Source organism: Scyliorhinus canicula, chromosome 17 (assembly GCF_902713615.1).
Source record: "Scyliorhinus canicula chromosome 17, sScyCan1.1, whole genome shotgun sequence".
In the NCBI taxonomy this organism is placed as follows: domain Eukaryota; kingdom Metazoa; phylum Chordata; class Chondrichthyes; order Carcharhiniformes; family Scyliorhinidae; genus Scyliorhinus; species Scyliorhinus canicula.
The window spans coordinates 130,626,895-130,640,366 of NC_052162.1; the positions used below are offsets into that span (position 1 = coordinate 130,626,895).

Below are 13,472 nucleotides of genomic sequence, written 5' to 3' on the forward strand. Positions count from 1 at the left end.
GTAAAATTAAAGCACATGGGATTACGGGTAGTGTCTTGAGATGGAAAGAAAGCTGGCTATCGGACAGGAAGCAAAAATTTGGAATAAGTGTCTTTTTCTGATTAGCAGGCAGTGACTAGTGGGGTACCAGAAGGATCTCTGCTCGGTCCCCAAATGTTCACATTATATATTAATGATTTGGACGAGTTAACTGATTGTGTTATCTCCAGATTTGCAGATGATACAAAGTTGGGTGGGAGGGTGAACTGTGAGGACACAGAGATGCTTCAGCGGGATTTGGACAGGCTGAATGAGTGGGCATATGCATGGCAAAAGCATAATAATGTGAATAAATTTGAGGTTATCCGCTTTGCTAACAAAAATAGGAAGGCGGATTATTATTTGAATGGGTATAAATTGAGAGAGGTGGATACTCAGCGAGACCTTGGTGTCCTTGTGCATCGGTCGCTGAAAGTAAGCACACAGCTACATCAGGCAGTAAAGGCAAATACTGTAGTACGTTGGTCTTCATGATGACAGGATTTGAGTACAGGAATCGGGATGCTTTACAGCAATTGTGTAGGGCATTGGTGAGGCCACACCTGAAATATTGTGAGCAGTTTTGGTGTCCTTCTCTGAGGAAGGATGTTCTTGCGATGGAGGGTGTGCAGCGAAGGTTTACCAGGCTGATTCCTGGTGGGACTGTCACATGCCTTTAAAAAGAACCTTGGTGAGTCCTTGGCACGCCATAGCATTCAAGACTATGGGCCAAGTGCTGGCAAGTGGGATTAGGTGGGCAGGTCAGAGCTTTCACACGTCCGTGCAGACTTGATGGGCTGAAGGGCCTCTTCTGGACTGTAATATTCGGTGATTAGACAGGGTAGATTCAGAAATAATGTTCCCGTTGGTGGGAGAGTCCAGAACTAGGGGTCTAAGCTTGAGGATAAGGGGCGCACCTTTTAGGACTGAGGTGAGGAGAAATTTCTTCACCCAGAGAGTGGTGAATCTGTGGAATTTTCTGCCACAGAAAGTAGTTGAGGCCAAAACATTTTGTAATTTCAAGCAATTAGATAATAGCTCTTGGGGCTGAAGGGATCTGGGGGAAGGCAAGATCAGGGTATTGAACTTGATGATCCGCCATGATCAGAATAATTGGTGGAGCAATCTCGAAGGGCCGAATGGCCTCCTCCTGCTTCTTTTTCCTCTGCAAGTTTCTATGTATGTGCTCCAGTTTCCCATCTCAGTCTAAAGATGTGCAGGTTAGATGGATTGGTCATGATAAAATTGCCCCTTAGTGTCCAAAGATGCTCGATGGGGTTACTGGGTTAAGGGGATAGGGTGGGGTGTCTTTTGGAGGGTGGGTGCAGATCCTGTGGGCTGAATGGCCTCCTTCTGCACTGTCAGGATTCTATGATTGGTTTTGCCCCCTTTGTGAAGTCGCTGGTGTCTCAGCAAGCGGGATGAATCAGTGAATCTTTTGCCACACACGGAGCAGGTGAACAGCTTCTCGCTGGTGTGAGTGCGTTGGTGTCTCAGCAGGCCTGACGAATTAACAAATCCTTTCCCACAAACGGAGCACAGGAACGGCCTCTCCCTCGTGTGAGTGCGTTGATGTTTCAGCAGATAATTGCTTCTTTTGAAGGTCTTCTTGCATTCTGAGCACTGAAACGGCCTGTTCTCAGAGTGAACATGTTGGTGTTGGTGGTAGGCGGAAGATTGAGCAAATCCTTTCCCACACACGGAGCAGGTGAATGGCCTCTCCTCGGTGTGAGTGCGTTGATGTTTCAGCAGATCATTGCTTCTTTTAAAGGTCTTCTTGCATTCTGAACAATTAAAAGGCCTCTTATCAGAGTGAACATATTGGTGTTGGTGGTAGGCGGAAGATTGAGCAAATCCTTTCCCACACACGGAGCAGGTGAATGGCCTCTCCTCGGTGTGAGTGCGTTGATGTTTCAGCAGATCATTGCTTCTTTTAAAGGTCTTCTTGCATTCTGAACAATTAAAAGGCCTCTTATCAGAGTGAACATGCTGGTGTTGAATGTAGGTGGCAGACTGAGCAAATCTCTTTCCACACACAGTGCAGGCAAATGGCTTCTCCCCAGTGTGAGTGCGGTGGTGTCTCTGGAGGCTGGATGACTCAGTGAAACCCTTCCCACACACCGAGCAGGTGAACGCCCTCTCTCCGGTGTGAATAGGCCGGTGTCTCAACAGGTGCTGCAGACAAGTAAATGCCTTCCCGCAAATGAGACAGACGTATGGCCTCTCCCCGGTGTGAACTCGCTCGTGTATCACAAGATGGGATGAGCGAGGGAATCTCTTCCCACACACGGAGCAGAGGAACGGCCTCTCCCCGGTGTGAACTCGCCGGTGCCTCAGCAGATAGCGAGACTGAGTGAATCCCTTCCCACACAGCGAGCAGGTGAACGGCTTCTCCCTGGTGTGACCTTGCTGGTCCAAGCTCTCCCCAGCGTGAAGACTCTCGTGTGCCAAAAGGTGTGAAGATTGAGTGAATCTCTTCCCACACACGGTGCAGAGGAAGGGCCTCTCCCCTGTGTGAACTCGCTTGTGTATCAGAAGGTGGGCTAAATGTACAAATTTCTTCCCACACACAGAGCAGAGGAGCGGTCTCCTGCCAGTGCGAGTACACCGGTGTCTCAGCAGGCCCACCCTTCTTTTGAAGGTCTTCGCACAGTGGGAGCATTTAAATTGTCTCTTACGGGAATGAACCAGTCGGTGCTCAATGTAGTGGGAGGCCTGAGTGAACCTCTTTCCACACTGGGAGCAGATGAATGGCCTGTCCTTGTTGTGAACTTGCTGGTGCTCAGCGAGATGCACTGAGTCGCTGAACGACTCCCCACAGTGGGAGCAGCTGAACGGTCTCTCATGTGTGTGAAGGAGCTGGTGCTCCGCGAGGCGAGAGGACTGGCTGAACCTCTTCCCACAGTGGGGGCAGCTGAATGGTCTGGCGTCAGTGTAAACCCGCTGGTATTGGACCAGGTCCTCGGAGGTATCAGAGCCATCCCCAGAATCAGAGCTTTGAAGAGGCTCCCCGTCAATGTGATCGAGTTGGTGAGCCAGCAGGTTGGACGAACACATGAATTTCTTCCCACACACGGAGCAGGGGAACGGACTCTCGCTGTTGCGAGCTCGCTGTCGTGTCAGCATGTTTACAGCTGTATCAGTCCCTTCCCACACGTGGAGCAGGCGGACGGACTCTCACCAATTTCCAGCTGAAACGTCAATTAAATCCCTCCAGATGTTCTAATCTTCAGATCCCGATGAATCGAGTGACTGTCAGACATGAGGATTGGTTTGATTGCAAATCCTCCTTTTCTATTGTCCTGTAAAATATGTTTACAAAGAATGACACACAATATACAAACAGGCCATTCGGTCTAACTAATCTATATTGGAGTTTCTACTCCTTACAAGTCTTCTCTCATTCGGCTGACCTCAACCTTTCAGCTTATCTTTCTAATCCTTTTTCTCATCTTGTTTCCCTTTCAAAGAATCTAAAGTATTTGTATCTGAGGAAATAAATGACTCCTATTTTCCTGATGGATTTATTAGTCTCTTTGTGTGTTCATAGCCTCCTATGTTGGATACACCAACGAACAGAAACATTCTGTCCACATCTACCTGCTCATCCCATTCAGAATTTTGCAGTTTTCCCCGAGTATAAATCCTCCGCTTCTAACCCCTTGTAACAGGAGTTTCCAAAATCCTTTCACTGTCAGTCCAGGATAGAAACTCACGACATTCGCTTGGGTACAGCAAATAATTAGGAAAGCTATTAGAATGTTATTATTTATTTCGAGGAGAATCTGTGCGGAGTCTGCACATCCTCCCCGTGTGTGCGTGGGTTTCCTCCGGGTGCTCCGGTTTCCTCCCACAGTCCAAAGATGTGCAGGTTAGGTGGATTGGCCATGATAAATTGCCCTTAGTGTTGGGTGGGGTTACTGGGTTATGGGGATAGGGTGGAGGTGTTGGGGTAGGGTGGGGTGCTCTTTCCAAGAGCCGGTGCAGACTCGATGGGCCGAATGGCCTCCTTCTGCACTGTAAATTCTATGATTCTATGAATACAAAAGTAGGGCAGTTATGTTTCAGGTATACAGGGCATTATTGTGATCAGGTAAGGTACTCTTTCAAAGGCGGTGGGCCGAATGGCCTCCTGCTGCACTGTAGTGTTTCTATGGAAAGCTGTTTATAGAAGGTTTAGTACACTAATATCTGGAATGGTTGGTTGTCACTGGACTAGTAAATCAGCGACCCAAAGTAATGTTCCAATCCCACCACTGCGGATGGTGAAATTTGAATTCAATAAAATACTGGAATTAAAAGTCTAATGAAATGAAATGAAAATCGCTTGTCACGAGTAGGCTTCAATGTAGTTACTGTGAAAAGCCCCTAGTCGCCACAATCCGGAGCGCCTGTCTGGGGAGGCTGGTACGGGAATCGAACCGTGCTGCTGGCCTGCTTGAAAAGCCAGCCAATGACCATGAAATCATTGTCGATTGTCGTGAAAACCCACCTGGTTCACTAATGTCCTTTCGGGAAAAATACATGTAAATCCAGATCAAAGGCAATTAGGGATAGGCAATAAATGTTGGCCCGGCCAGTGACACCCACCTCCCATGATGAATTAAAAAAGGAACGGTGAGCCAGGCTGGGGACTCGCAATTTTTGGGGTTGCAGTGGAGCCGGGAGTGCAGGAGGCGAAAGAGGCCGGTGTTCTGCCCTTTGCGTCCCTAGTAGCCCGGCGGAGGATCTTGCTCCAATGGAAGGATGCGAGGCCCCCAAGCGTGGAGGCCTGGATCAATGATATGGTGGGGTTCATTAAATTGGAGGAGGTGAAATTTGCCCTGAGGGAATCAGTACAAGGGTTCTTTAGGCGGTGGCAGCCTTTCCTGGACTTCCTGGTGGAACGGTAGGGAAATAGGCCGGCAGCAGCAGCAACCCGGGGGGTGGGAGGTTGGATCGGTGGGAGGGAGAACTGTGTACATGGGTTTGTGAGATGTGGCGGGTGTTATCTCTTTCCCTTTTGTTGTTTGGGTGCTCTTTTGTTTTTTTCTCTTTTGTAGTTGTAGTTGTAGTTGCTTTTGAAGTTGGGTGGGTATTGTTCTTGGGGTGTTACCGCGGTTGTTTTGTAATAGAGTTGAGACGTTTATATTTTCAATAAAAATTATTTTTTTTAAAAAAAGGAACGGTGAGACAGGCTATTCCCTTGGGGCAGCATGGTGGTTAGCACTGCTGCCTCACGGCACCAAAGCCCCGGATCGCTCCTGGCCCGGGTCACTATCCATGTGGAGTTTGCACAATTTCCCCGTGTCTGCGTGGGTCTCATCCCCACAACTCAAAAGATGTGCAGGTTTGGAGAATTGGCCACGCTAAATTGCCCCTTAACTGGTCAAATTTTTTTTTTTTTTTTTTAAATACTTGTGTCCCCTGCAGTTTTTAAGATTAAGAGGCAACTTAATTGAAACATTTAAGATCCTGAAAGTCTTATTAGGGTGGATGTGAAGATTTTTCCACTTGTGGGAGACTAGGTTTGATTCCCAGCTTGGTTCACTGTCTGTGCAGAGTCTGCACGTTCTCCCCATGTGTGCATGGGTTTCCTCCGATTTCCTCCCTCAATTCCCGAAAGACATGCTTGTTTGGTGAATTGGACATTCTGAATTCTCCCTCAGTGCTCACCGAACAGCTGCCTGAATGTGGCGCCTCGGGGCTTTTCACAGTAACTTCATTGCAGTATTAATGTAAACCTACTTGTGACACTAATAAAGATTATTATTATTAATCTAGACCTACAGGTCACGGTTTCAAACTAAGTATTGCTCAACTGAGTATTGAAGAGGCATGAGATCTTTTGTCTCTCATCAATCTGAGGAACTCCCTTCCCGCAAAATGGACAGCAGTCTTTGAATATTTTTCAAAGGCAGGATTGGATAGGTTCATGATTAACAATATTCAAACTTTACTCACACAAGTGGAATGCACTGCCTGGAAGTGTAGTGGAGACAGGTTCAATCGAGGCACTGGATGATTATTTGAAGAAAAAAACATGCAAGGGTATGGAGGAAAGGCAGGGGAATGGTTATGATGCTCATCTGGGGAACCGGTGTAGACATGATGTGCTAAATGGCGCCCTTCTGCACTGTAACCATTTTGTGATTGTGAAGGGGGGCTTACTGGGGTAGCTGAGAATATGGAGTTCAGGTTAAGATCAGATGAGCCATGATCTTATTGAATGGCGAAGCCGAGTGGCCTCCTCATTCCTGCTGTTAGTGATGAGAACACATGCGCCCTGCTGCACATTGTCCCCGCAAAATGGCGGCAGCGCATGCATCCTGCTGCGTCCCAGCAAAATGGCGGCAGCGCATGCGCCCTTCTGCACATTGTCCCAGCAAAATGGCGGCGGCAGCGGATGCACCCTGCTGCATTGTCCCCGCAAAATGGCGGCAGCGCATGCGCCCTGCTGCACATTGTCCCAGCAAAATGGCGGCGGCAGCGCATGCACCCTGCTGCACATTGTCCCCGTAAAATGGCGGCAGCGCCTGTGCCCTGCTGCACAGTCCCAACAAAATGGCGGCAGCGCATGGGCCCTGCTGCATATTTCCCCCGCAAAATGGCTGTAAGGCATACGCCCTGCCGCACATTGTCCCCTGAAAATTGCGGCAGCGGCGCCTGCGCCCTGCTGCACATTGACCCCGCAAAATGGCGACGGCGCATGCGCTCTGCTGCTTTGTCCCTACGAAGGCCGTAAACCCGCGAAAGGGTCCACAGCTGCCGCTCAGCCTAATCGCCCTGGAACCTGTTGTTTGGTCTGTCTGATCCTGAACTGGGTTTTCCCGTCCGCCCAGTGCCCCTAACGCTGCCTCCTCGCCCGTCCGTGAACTCACCGCCTGCGGATGAGACAAACAAGCCTCTGTCCCTGGACATCATTGTCGCTGCGCATGCTCCGCATCACAATGCTCGGGGAGTGATTGACGGCGGTTTCGGACCAATAGAATGAGGGGGCGGGACTGGAGGACCGAGCGGGCGTCTTACGGCCAATCGGAGGGAATGAGGGGCGGGGCTGAGCCCAGATCTCCCTCATTGGCTGAAACTCTGCATCATTTTGAAGCTGATTTGTCTCAAACTCCAGGAGAAAACTGGACCTTTCTGTTTGTGGCTTCAAACAGATGAAACCCTGTGGGTGTGGAGCAAACATTTCAACATTTGTTACTGAAACATGAACCAATGCACAAACAATTCAAGGGCTGACCTAATAAAATAACAGGGTAGACAAGGAACGCCACCATTACAACAAAGGAGACTCCCAGATGATAACAGCCAGGAATGTTGGAGAGAAACGTAATACATTAATAATTCAAAACAACAAAGTCCATCAAGGAACAACTGATCCCCAAACACACTTACACTGTGTATGGATACAAAGAACAGTGCAGCACAGGAACAGGCCCTTCGGCCCTTCAAGCCTGGGCCGATCACGTTGATGCACCATCAATTGGACTCGAGTCGTAGTGAAGTTCCAAACAACAGGCTTTAATACGCTAGATGTGAGCCAGGCAGTGGTCGTACACAGAAAGGCCAACTGCCAGCCAACACCAGCTCTTGTACCCCGCCTTGTAGGCGGAGCTACCAACCTCTCAGCCAATCGGCGGGGAGTCACATGACCAGCCACACCCAATTGGCAGAGAGGCACATGACTTGCCTGGGCCAATGGGCAGTGAGGCTGCTGTACCAATGGCAGCCTGGTTCTCTGGTAATATGATCTCTCTCGCCATACTACCACACATGTTTCCTATCCAGACCAACCGCCTGTATCCTTCTATACCCCATCTGTTCATGTGTCTATCTAGATAAGTCTTAAAGGTCGCTAATGTATTTGCTTCAACCACCTCACTTGGCAGTGCATTCCAGGCCACCACCACCCTCTGTGTAAAAAAACTTTCCCCGCACATCTCCACTGAACCTATCCCTACTCACCACGAACTTGTGCCCCCTTGTAATTGTCATTTCCACACTGGGAAACAGCCTCCAACTGTTCACCCAGTCTACCCTTATAATTTTATAAACTTCTATCAGGTCGCCCCTCAGCCTCTGTCTTTCTAGGGAGAGCACAGTAAGAAGTCTTACAACACCAGGTTAAAGTCCAACAGGTTTGTTTCAAACACGAGCCGTGCTCCGAAAGCTCGTGTTTGAAACAAACCTGTTGGACTTTAACCTGGTGTTGTAAGACTTCTTACTGTGCTCACCCCAGTCCAACGCCGGCATCTCCACATCATTTCTAGGGAGAACTATCCCTAGAATCAGTAGCTAGTGGTGTCCTTCAGGGATCCGTGTTGGGCCCACAATTGTTCACAATTTACATAGATGATTTGGAGTTGGGGACCAAGGGCAATGTGTCCAAGTTTGCAGATGACACTAAGATAAGTGGTAAAGCGAAAAGTGCAGAGGATACTGGAAGTCTGCAGAGGGATTTGGATAGGTTAAGTGAATGGGCTAGGGTCTGGCAGATGGAATACAATGTTGACAATGTGAGGTTATCCATTTTGGTAGGAATAACAGCAAACAAGATTATTATTTAAATGATAAAATATTAAAGCATGCTGCTGTGCAGAGAGACATGGTGTGCTAGTGCATGAGTCACAGAAAGTTGGTTTACAGGTGCACAGGTGATTAAGAAGGCAAATGGAATTTTGTCCTTCATTGCTCTAGGGATGGAGTCTAAGACTAGGGAGGTTATGCTGCAATTGTATAAGGTGCTAGTGAGGCCACACCTGGAGTATTGTGTTCAGTTTTGGTCTCCTTACTTGAGACAGACCCAGACATGAGGAGCAGGAAGAAGCTCAGAGGAATGCCAGCTGGCAGGAATTCCTCGGACCTTGGGGGGGGAGGGGTGTAATGAATTCCAATTGGCTTTATTGGTTGGCCAATTGGAGTATGAGCTCCCTCAATGATAGCTCATTGAGGGGGCCCATATAAGCACCTGTGTAGGCTTTGTGAGCCAGTCTTAAGTTGACTGGACTGCTAGCAGCACTGTTTGTAGCTGCTCCTGTAATATCGTTATTGTAAATAAATATTGGTGTGGTGATGGAACTACTGCCTCCCGTGGATTACTACACCTGCGCTACTGAATTATGATACCTTTTGTATCCGGGTCATCCCAGCAACCACATGACCTGGTCCACAAGACTGACAGTATTTCAGAACTGATTCCTGTGAACTATCAGTTTGTTATATCGATTGAAGTATTTAAAGTTGGATAATAATGTACACAAGGAATTTGTGAACTATCTGAGGATATTTGTGACAGGAAAGGAAGGGAGCTGGAAAGCAGCAGACTTTTCATATTGTTTAAAGGATGGGAGTGGACGGTTGTGCAGATGTCAGCTTTTACCAGGGCTCGTACACACAGACACATATGGAGATACTTCCTGTCCGATAAGGGTGACGACATTTTGCTTCACACCAACCAACCAGACTAATACTGGGAATAAGGGGCACAATGTTCCAGAAATTCAAGTAAACATCAGATGGGGAAGACACAAATCATTCTTATAACTTTATTAAACAGTGTGTAAAGGCACTTTTACACATTAAAACTAAGCATCTGCAGTCGAGGTTTGTTTCAGTAAGTCATATTCAGGGTAAGCTTAGAACCAGAGGGCACTTATTTAAGGTCATTATAAAAAGATGTGGATATGCCGGCGTTGGACTGGGGTGAGCACAGTAATAAGTCTTACAACACCAGGTTAAAGTCCAACAGGTTTGTTTCAAATCATTAGCTTTCGGAGCACTGCTCCTTCCTTCACCTGAGAAGGAGCAGTGCTCCGAAAGCTAATGATTTGAAACAAACCTGTTGGACTTTAACCTGGTGTTGTAAGACTTCTTATTATAAAAATAAACAATTGTGATGTGAGGAACAAAATGATATGCTGCATCATGGAAATCACGGCCTGAAAATGTGGTGGAGGCAGACTCAAGTGAGGCCTTAAAAAGAAAATTGGACAATTCTCTGAATAGGAAAAACATCTACAGCTTTATTGCCAATGAAATGGAAGTGGGTTCAATTCTGGTCTTGGGTCATTGTCTGTGCGGTGTTTGCATGTTCTCCCCATGTCTGCATGGGTTTCCTGCTGGTGCTCCGATTTCCTCCCACAGTCCAAAGATTAGGTGGATTAGCCGTGCTAAAAAAGTTCTCTTTAGTGTTGAAAGATTAGGTGGTTACGGGGAGGGGGGTGGGGGAATGGGCGTCGGTGGGGTGCAGACCCGATTGGCTGAATGGCCTCTAGGGATTCTTCGGAATCTATGGATTCATGAGTTGTTCTTGTAAAAAGTTAGCCAATATATGATTTTTCGAATGCCTTCAAACTGTGTTGTAACTTTTCTATTCCACGGTGATATAAGGGAAATGCAGTGTACCTGCAATGCAGGTTATTCCCCCGCTAGAATTGAAACCCTGGGCCCCAATGACTGGGTGATGGACAGTCTGAGCTGAGCACTGAAGGCTAATAAAGGTGAAGCAGATGTTAAAATGCTCGGAGCTAAAAGAGATCTGGACTGGAGGGAGCGGGTTAATAAACCTACGGATCTATGGCTTGCACGAACATGGAGTGTGACCCAAGTCACAATTATGTACAGTAAACAAATATATCACTGATTTTAATGTGATGCTTTCCTTGTCCCCTCTCTTTAAACATTGGCTATAAACGGGTGGATTCTCAGGCTGCTGGCTGCCCCTGTGTAAGTGATATCCTATTAGATTGATGTGCTTCTGTATTTAAAAAATATATATAAACCCTCAATTTGCTTCGTGTCCATTATCCTCTTTCTCCGGGGATCTTCCATTTTACCAACTGGAAAAAGTTTTTCAAGCTCACGAATTGCTCTCAATGGCAGTTGCTTTTCCCAGAACCCCCCGCGCTGCAGAAAGCCCCCTGTCAATCAGTCTGGGAGTCCAGTGCGCAAGTGCAGCGTGGGTGTATGCTCTGAGCATGCTCAGTGTCAGTCATGGCGAGAGAGTGAGGCGGAGCGGACGGTCCGGGAGGAGGTTGTGGGCGCAGGGTAGGAATGGAAACCGCGGCTGCACTGCAAACTTCATTAACTTCTGGGTAGGCCTGAGGCACCGAAAAAAGCGGCCGTGTTTACCCCTGCCGGCTACCCGCGGTGACAGGCCGGGGGGGGGGGGGGGGGGGAGCGGGCTCACTGGCCGCCATCTTGCGGGTGGGAGTCAAGGAGGCGGGGCTTCCGCCCCGGTGACAGGCCCGGGTTACCCAGGTAACCGGCCGCCGCCATCTTGCGAGTGGGAGTCAGGGAGGCGGGGCTTCCTCCCCCGTGACAGGCCCGGGTTACCCAGGCAACCGGCCACCGCCATCTTGGACAGGGCTCAGGTCGTTCCCATGAGGGACTGGGATTGACAGGTTTGGGGAAAGGATATTCCAGAGAAACTAGAATTGTCTGTTCTCAATTTCTATCCTGTACTTACAGAAATGACTCTTTTCAAATCCTTTTCTAGGGGAGGATCAAATCAAACGCCACGTCAAAATCTGGCAGATTCATCAGGAGCGGAATATCAGCGGTCTTTGAATGTGGAAGGAGAAATGTTTGACGATTCTGTCTGTGGGAAAATATTTCTAACAACAGCGTGACTGGAAAAGCACCGAGACACACACACACGTGAGAGTGTTCTAGTGAAGTGACTGTAGAAAGAGCTCTAACCAATTACACAGTCTCAAAACTCATCACCATTCACACTGGGGATAAACTGTACATGTGCTCTGTGTGAGGAGGAAGCTTCAACTGATCAACAGCCGCAGCATGGAGAAACTGTGGAAATGTGAAGACTGTGGGAAGAAATTCAATTATCCATCCCGGCTGGAATACCATCGACGCAGTCACACTGGATCCAACACCACAGAGAGACCATGGAAATGTGGGGATTGTGGTAAAGGATTCCATTATCCATGTCTACTGGAAATACATCGACGCAACCACACCGGGGAGAAGCCATTCACCTGCTCCATATGTGGGAAGGGCTTTACTCAGTCTTCCGGGCTGTTGTCACATCAACGAGATCACACTGGGGAGAGGCCATTCACTTGCTCCGTTTGTGGGAAGGGCTTTACTCGGCTATCAGCTCTCTTAACACACCAGAGAAATCACACTGGAGAGAAGCCGTTCAGCTGCACTTCCTGTGGAAAGAAGTTCAGGTCTTCATCCAACCTCAGTGCACACAAGCGTGTTCACACTGGGGAGAAACCATTCACCTGCTCCGAGTGTGGGATGGGATTCACTCAGTCAACCAGCCTGGTGGTACACAAGAGAATTCACACTGAGGAGAAGCCATTCAGCTGCACCTTCTGTGGAAAGAGCTTCAGGCAGTCATCAACACTCGCTGCACACCAACGCACTCACACTGGAGAGAAGCCATTCACTTGCCCTGTTTGTGGGAAGGGATTTACTCAGTCAGCCAGCCTCAAGTTGCACCAGCCAATTCACACTGGAGAGAAGCCATTCAGCTGCACTCATTGTGGAAAGAGTTTCGGTCAATCTTCTGACCTCACTGCACACCAGCGAATTCACACTGGGGAGAGGCCGTTCATCTGCTCCATATGTGGGAAGGGATTCACTCAGTCATCTGGCCTTTGGTCACACCAACGAGTTCACACTGGGGAGAAGCCGTTCAGCTGCACCACCTGTGGAAAGAGTTTTGGGCAGTCTTCCGACCTCACTTCACACCAACGAATTCACACCGGGGAAAGGCCCTTCACCTGTTCCATTTGTGGGAAAGGATTCACAAAGTCATCCGGCCTTTGGTCACACCAGCGAGTTCACACTGGGGAGAAGCCATTTTGCTGCACTTCCTGTGGGAAGAGTTTCAGATCGTCATCTGAACTCGTTGTACACCAGCGAGTTCACACCGGGGAGAGGCCATTCACCTGCTCTGTGTGTGGGAAGGGATTCATAACGTCTGCCAACTGCCTGGTACACCAGCGAATTCACACCGAGGAGAATCCATTCAAATGCACTCAGTGTGGAAAGAGCTTCAGACAGTCATCCACCCTCAAAGCACACCAGCGAATTCACACTGGAGAGAGACTGTTCAGCTGCTCCGTGTGTGGGAAGGGGTTCCCTTGGTCATCCCAACTCGTGACACATCAGCGAGTTCATAAACGACCGCAGGATTTGGATTCTGCTGTTAGTGCTGCTGTTAATCACACCCAGGATTGATGTTCTGACAATATCTTAACAACATCTTTAACTGGCTGGAGTTTAATATTAAGCAGATATAAAAGAACAAGGGATTCATTATATGGGATCAATCCAAGAAATTAATTAAAAAATGACTATTCAGGAAAAGCTACAGACGGGTGGCGCAGTGGTTATCACTGCAGCCTCACAGCGCCGAGGATCCAGGTTCGATCCCGGCTCTGGGTCACTGTCCGTGTGGAGTTTGCACATTCTCCCCGTCTTTTCATGGGTTTCGC

General features: G+C 48.4%; 1 protein-coding gene across 1 annotated transcript in view; it reads left to right on the plus strand.

Moving 5' to 3' along the window:
* Positions 1–13,472, plus strand: part of LOC119951632 (zinc finger protein 850-like) — a 28,665-nt gene extending 15,193 nt beyond the window's left edge. Inside the window, exons 3-4 of the mRNA XM_038774812.1 lie at positions 11,501–11,629; positions 11,748–13,472. Of these exons, the coding sequence (XP_038630740.1) occupies positions 11,501–11,629; positions 11,748–13,215 (1,597 nt within the window). The 3' untranslated portion in view covers positions 13,216–13,472. The remainder of the gene's footprint in view (positions 1–11,500; positions 11,630–11,747) is intronic.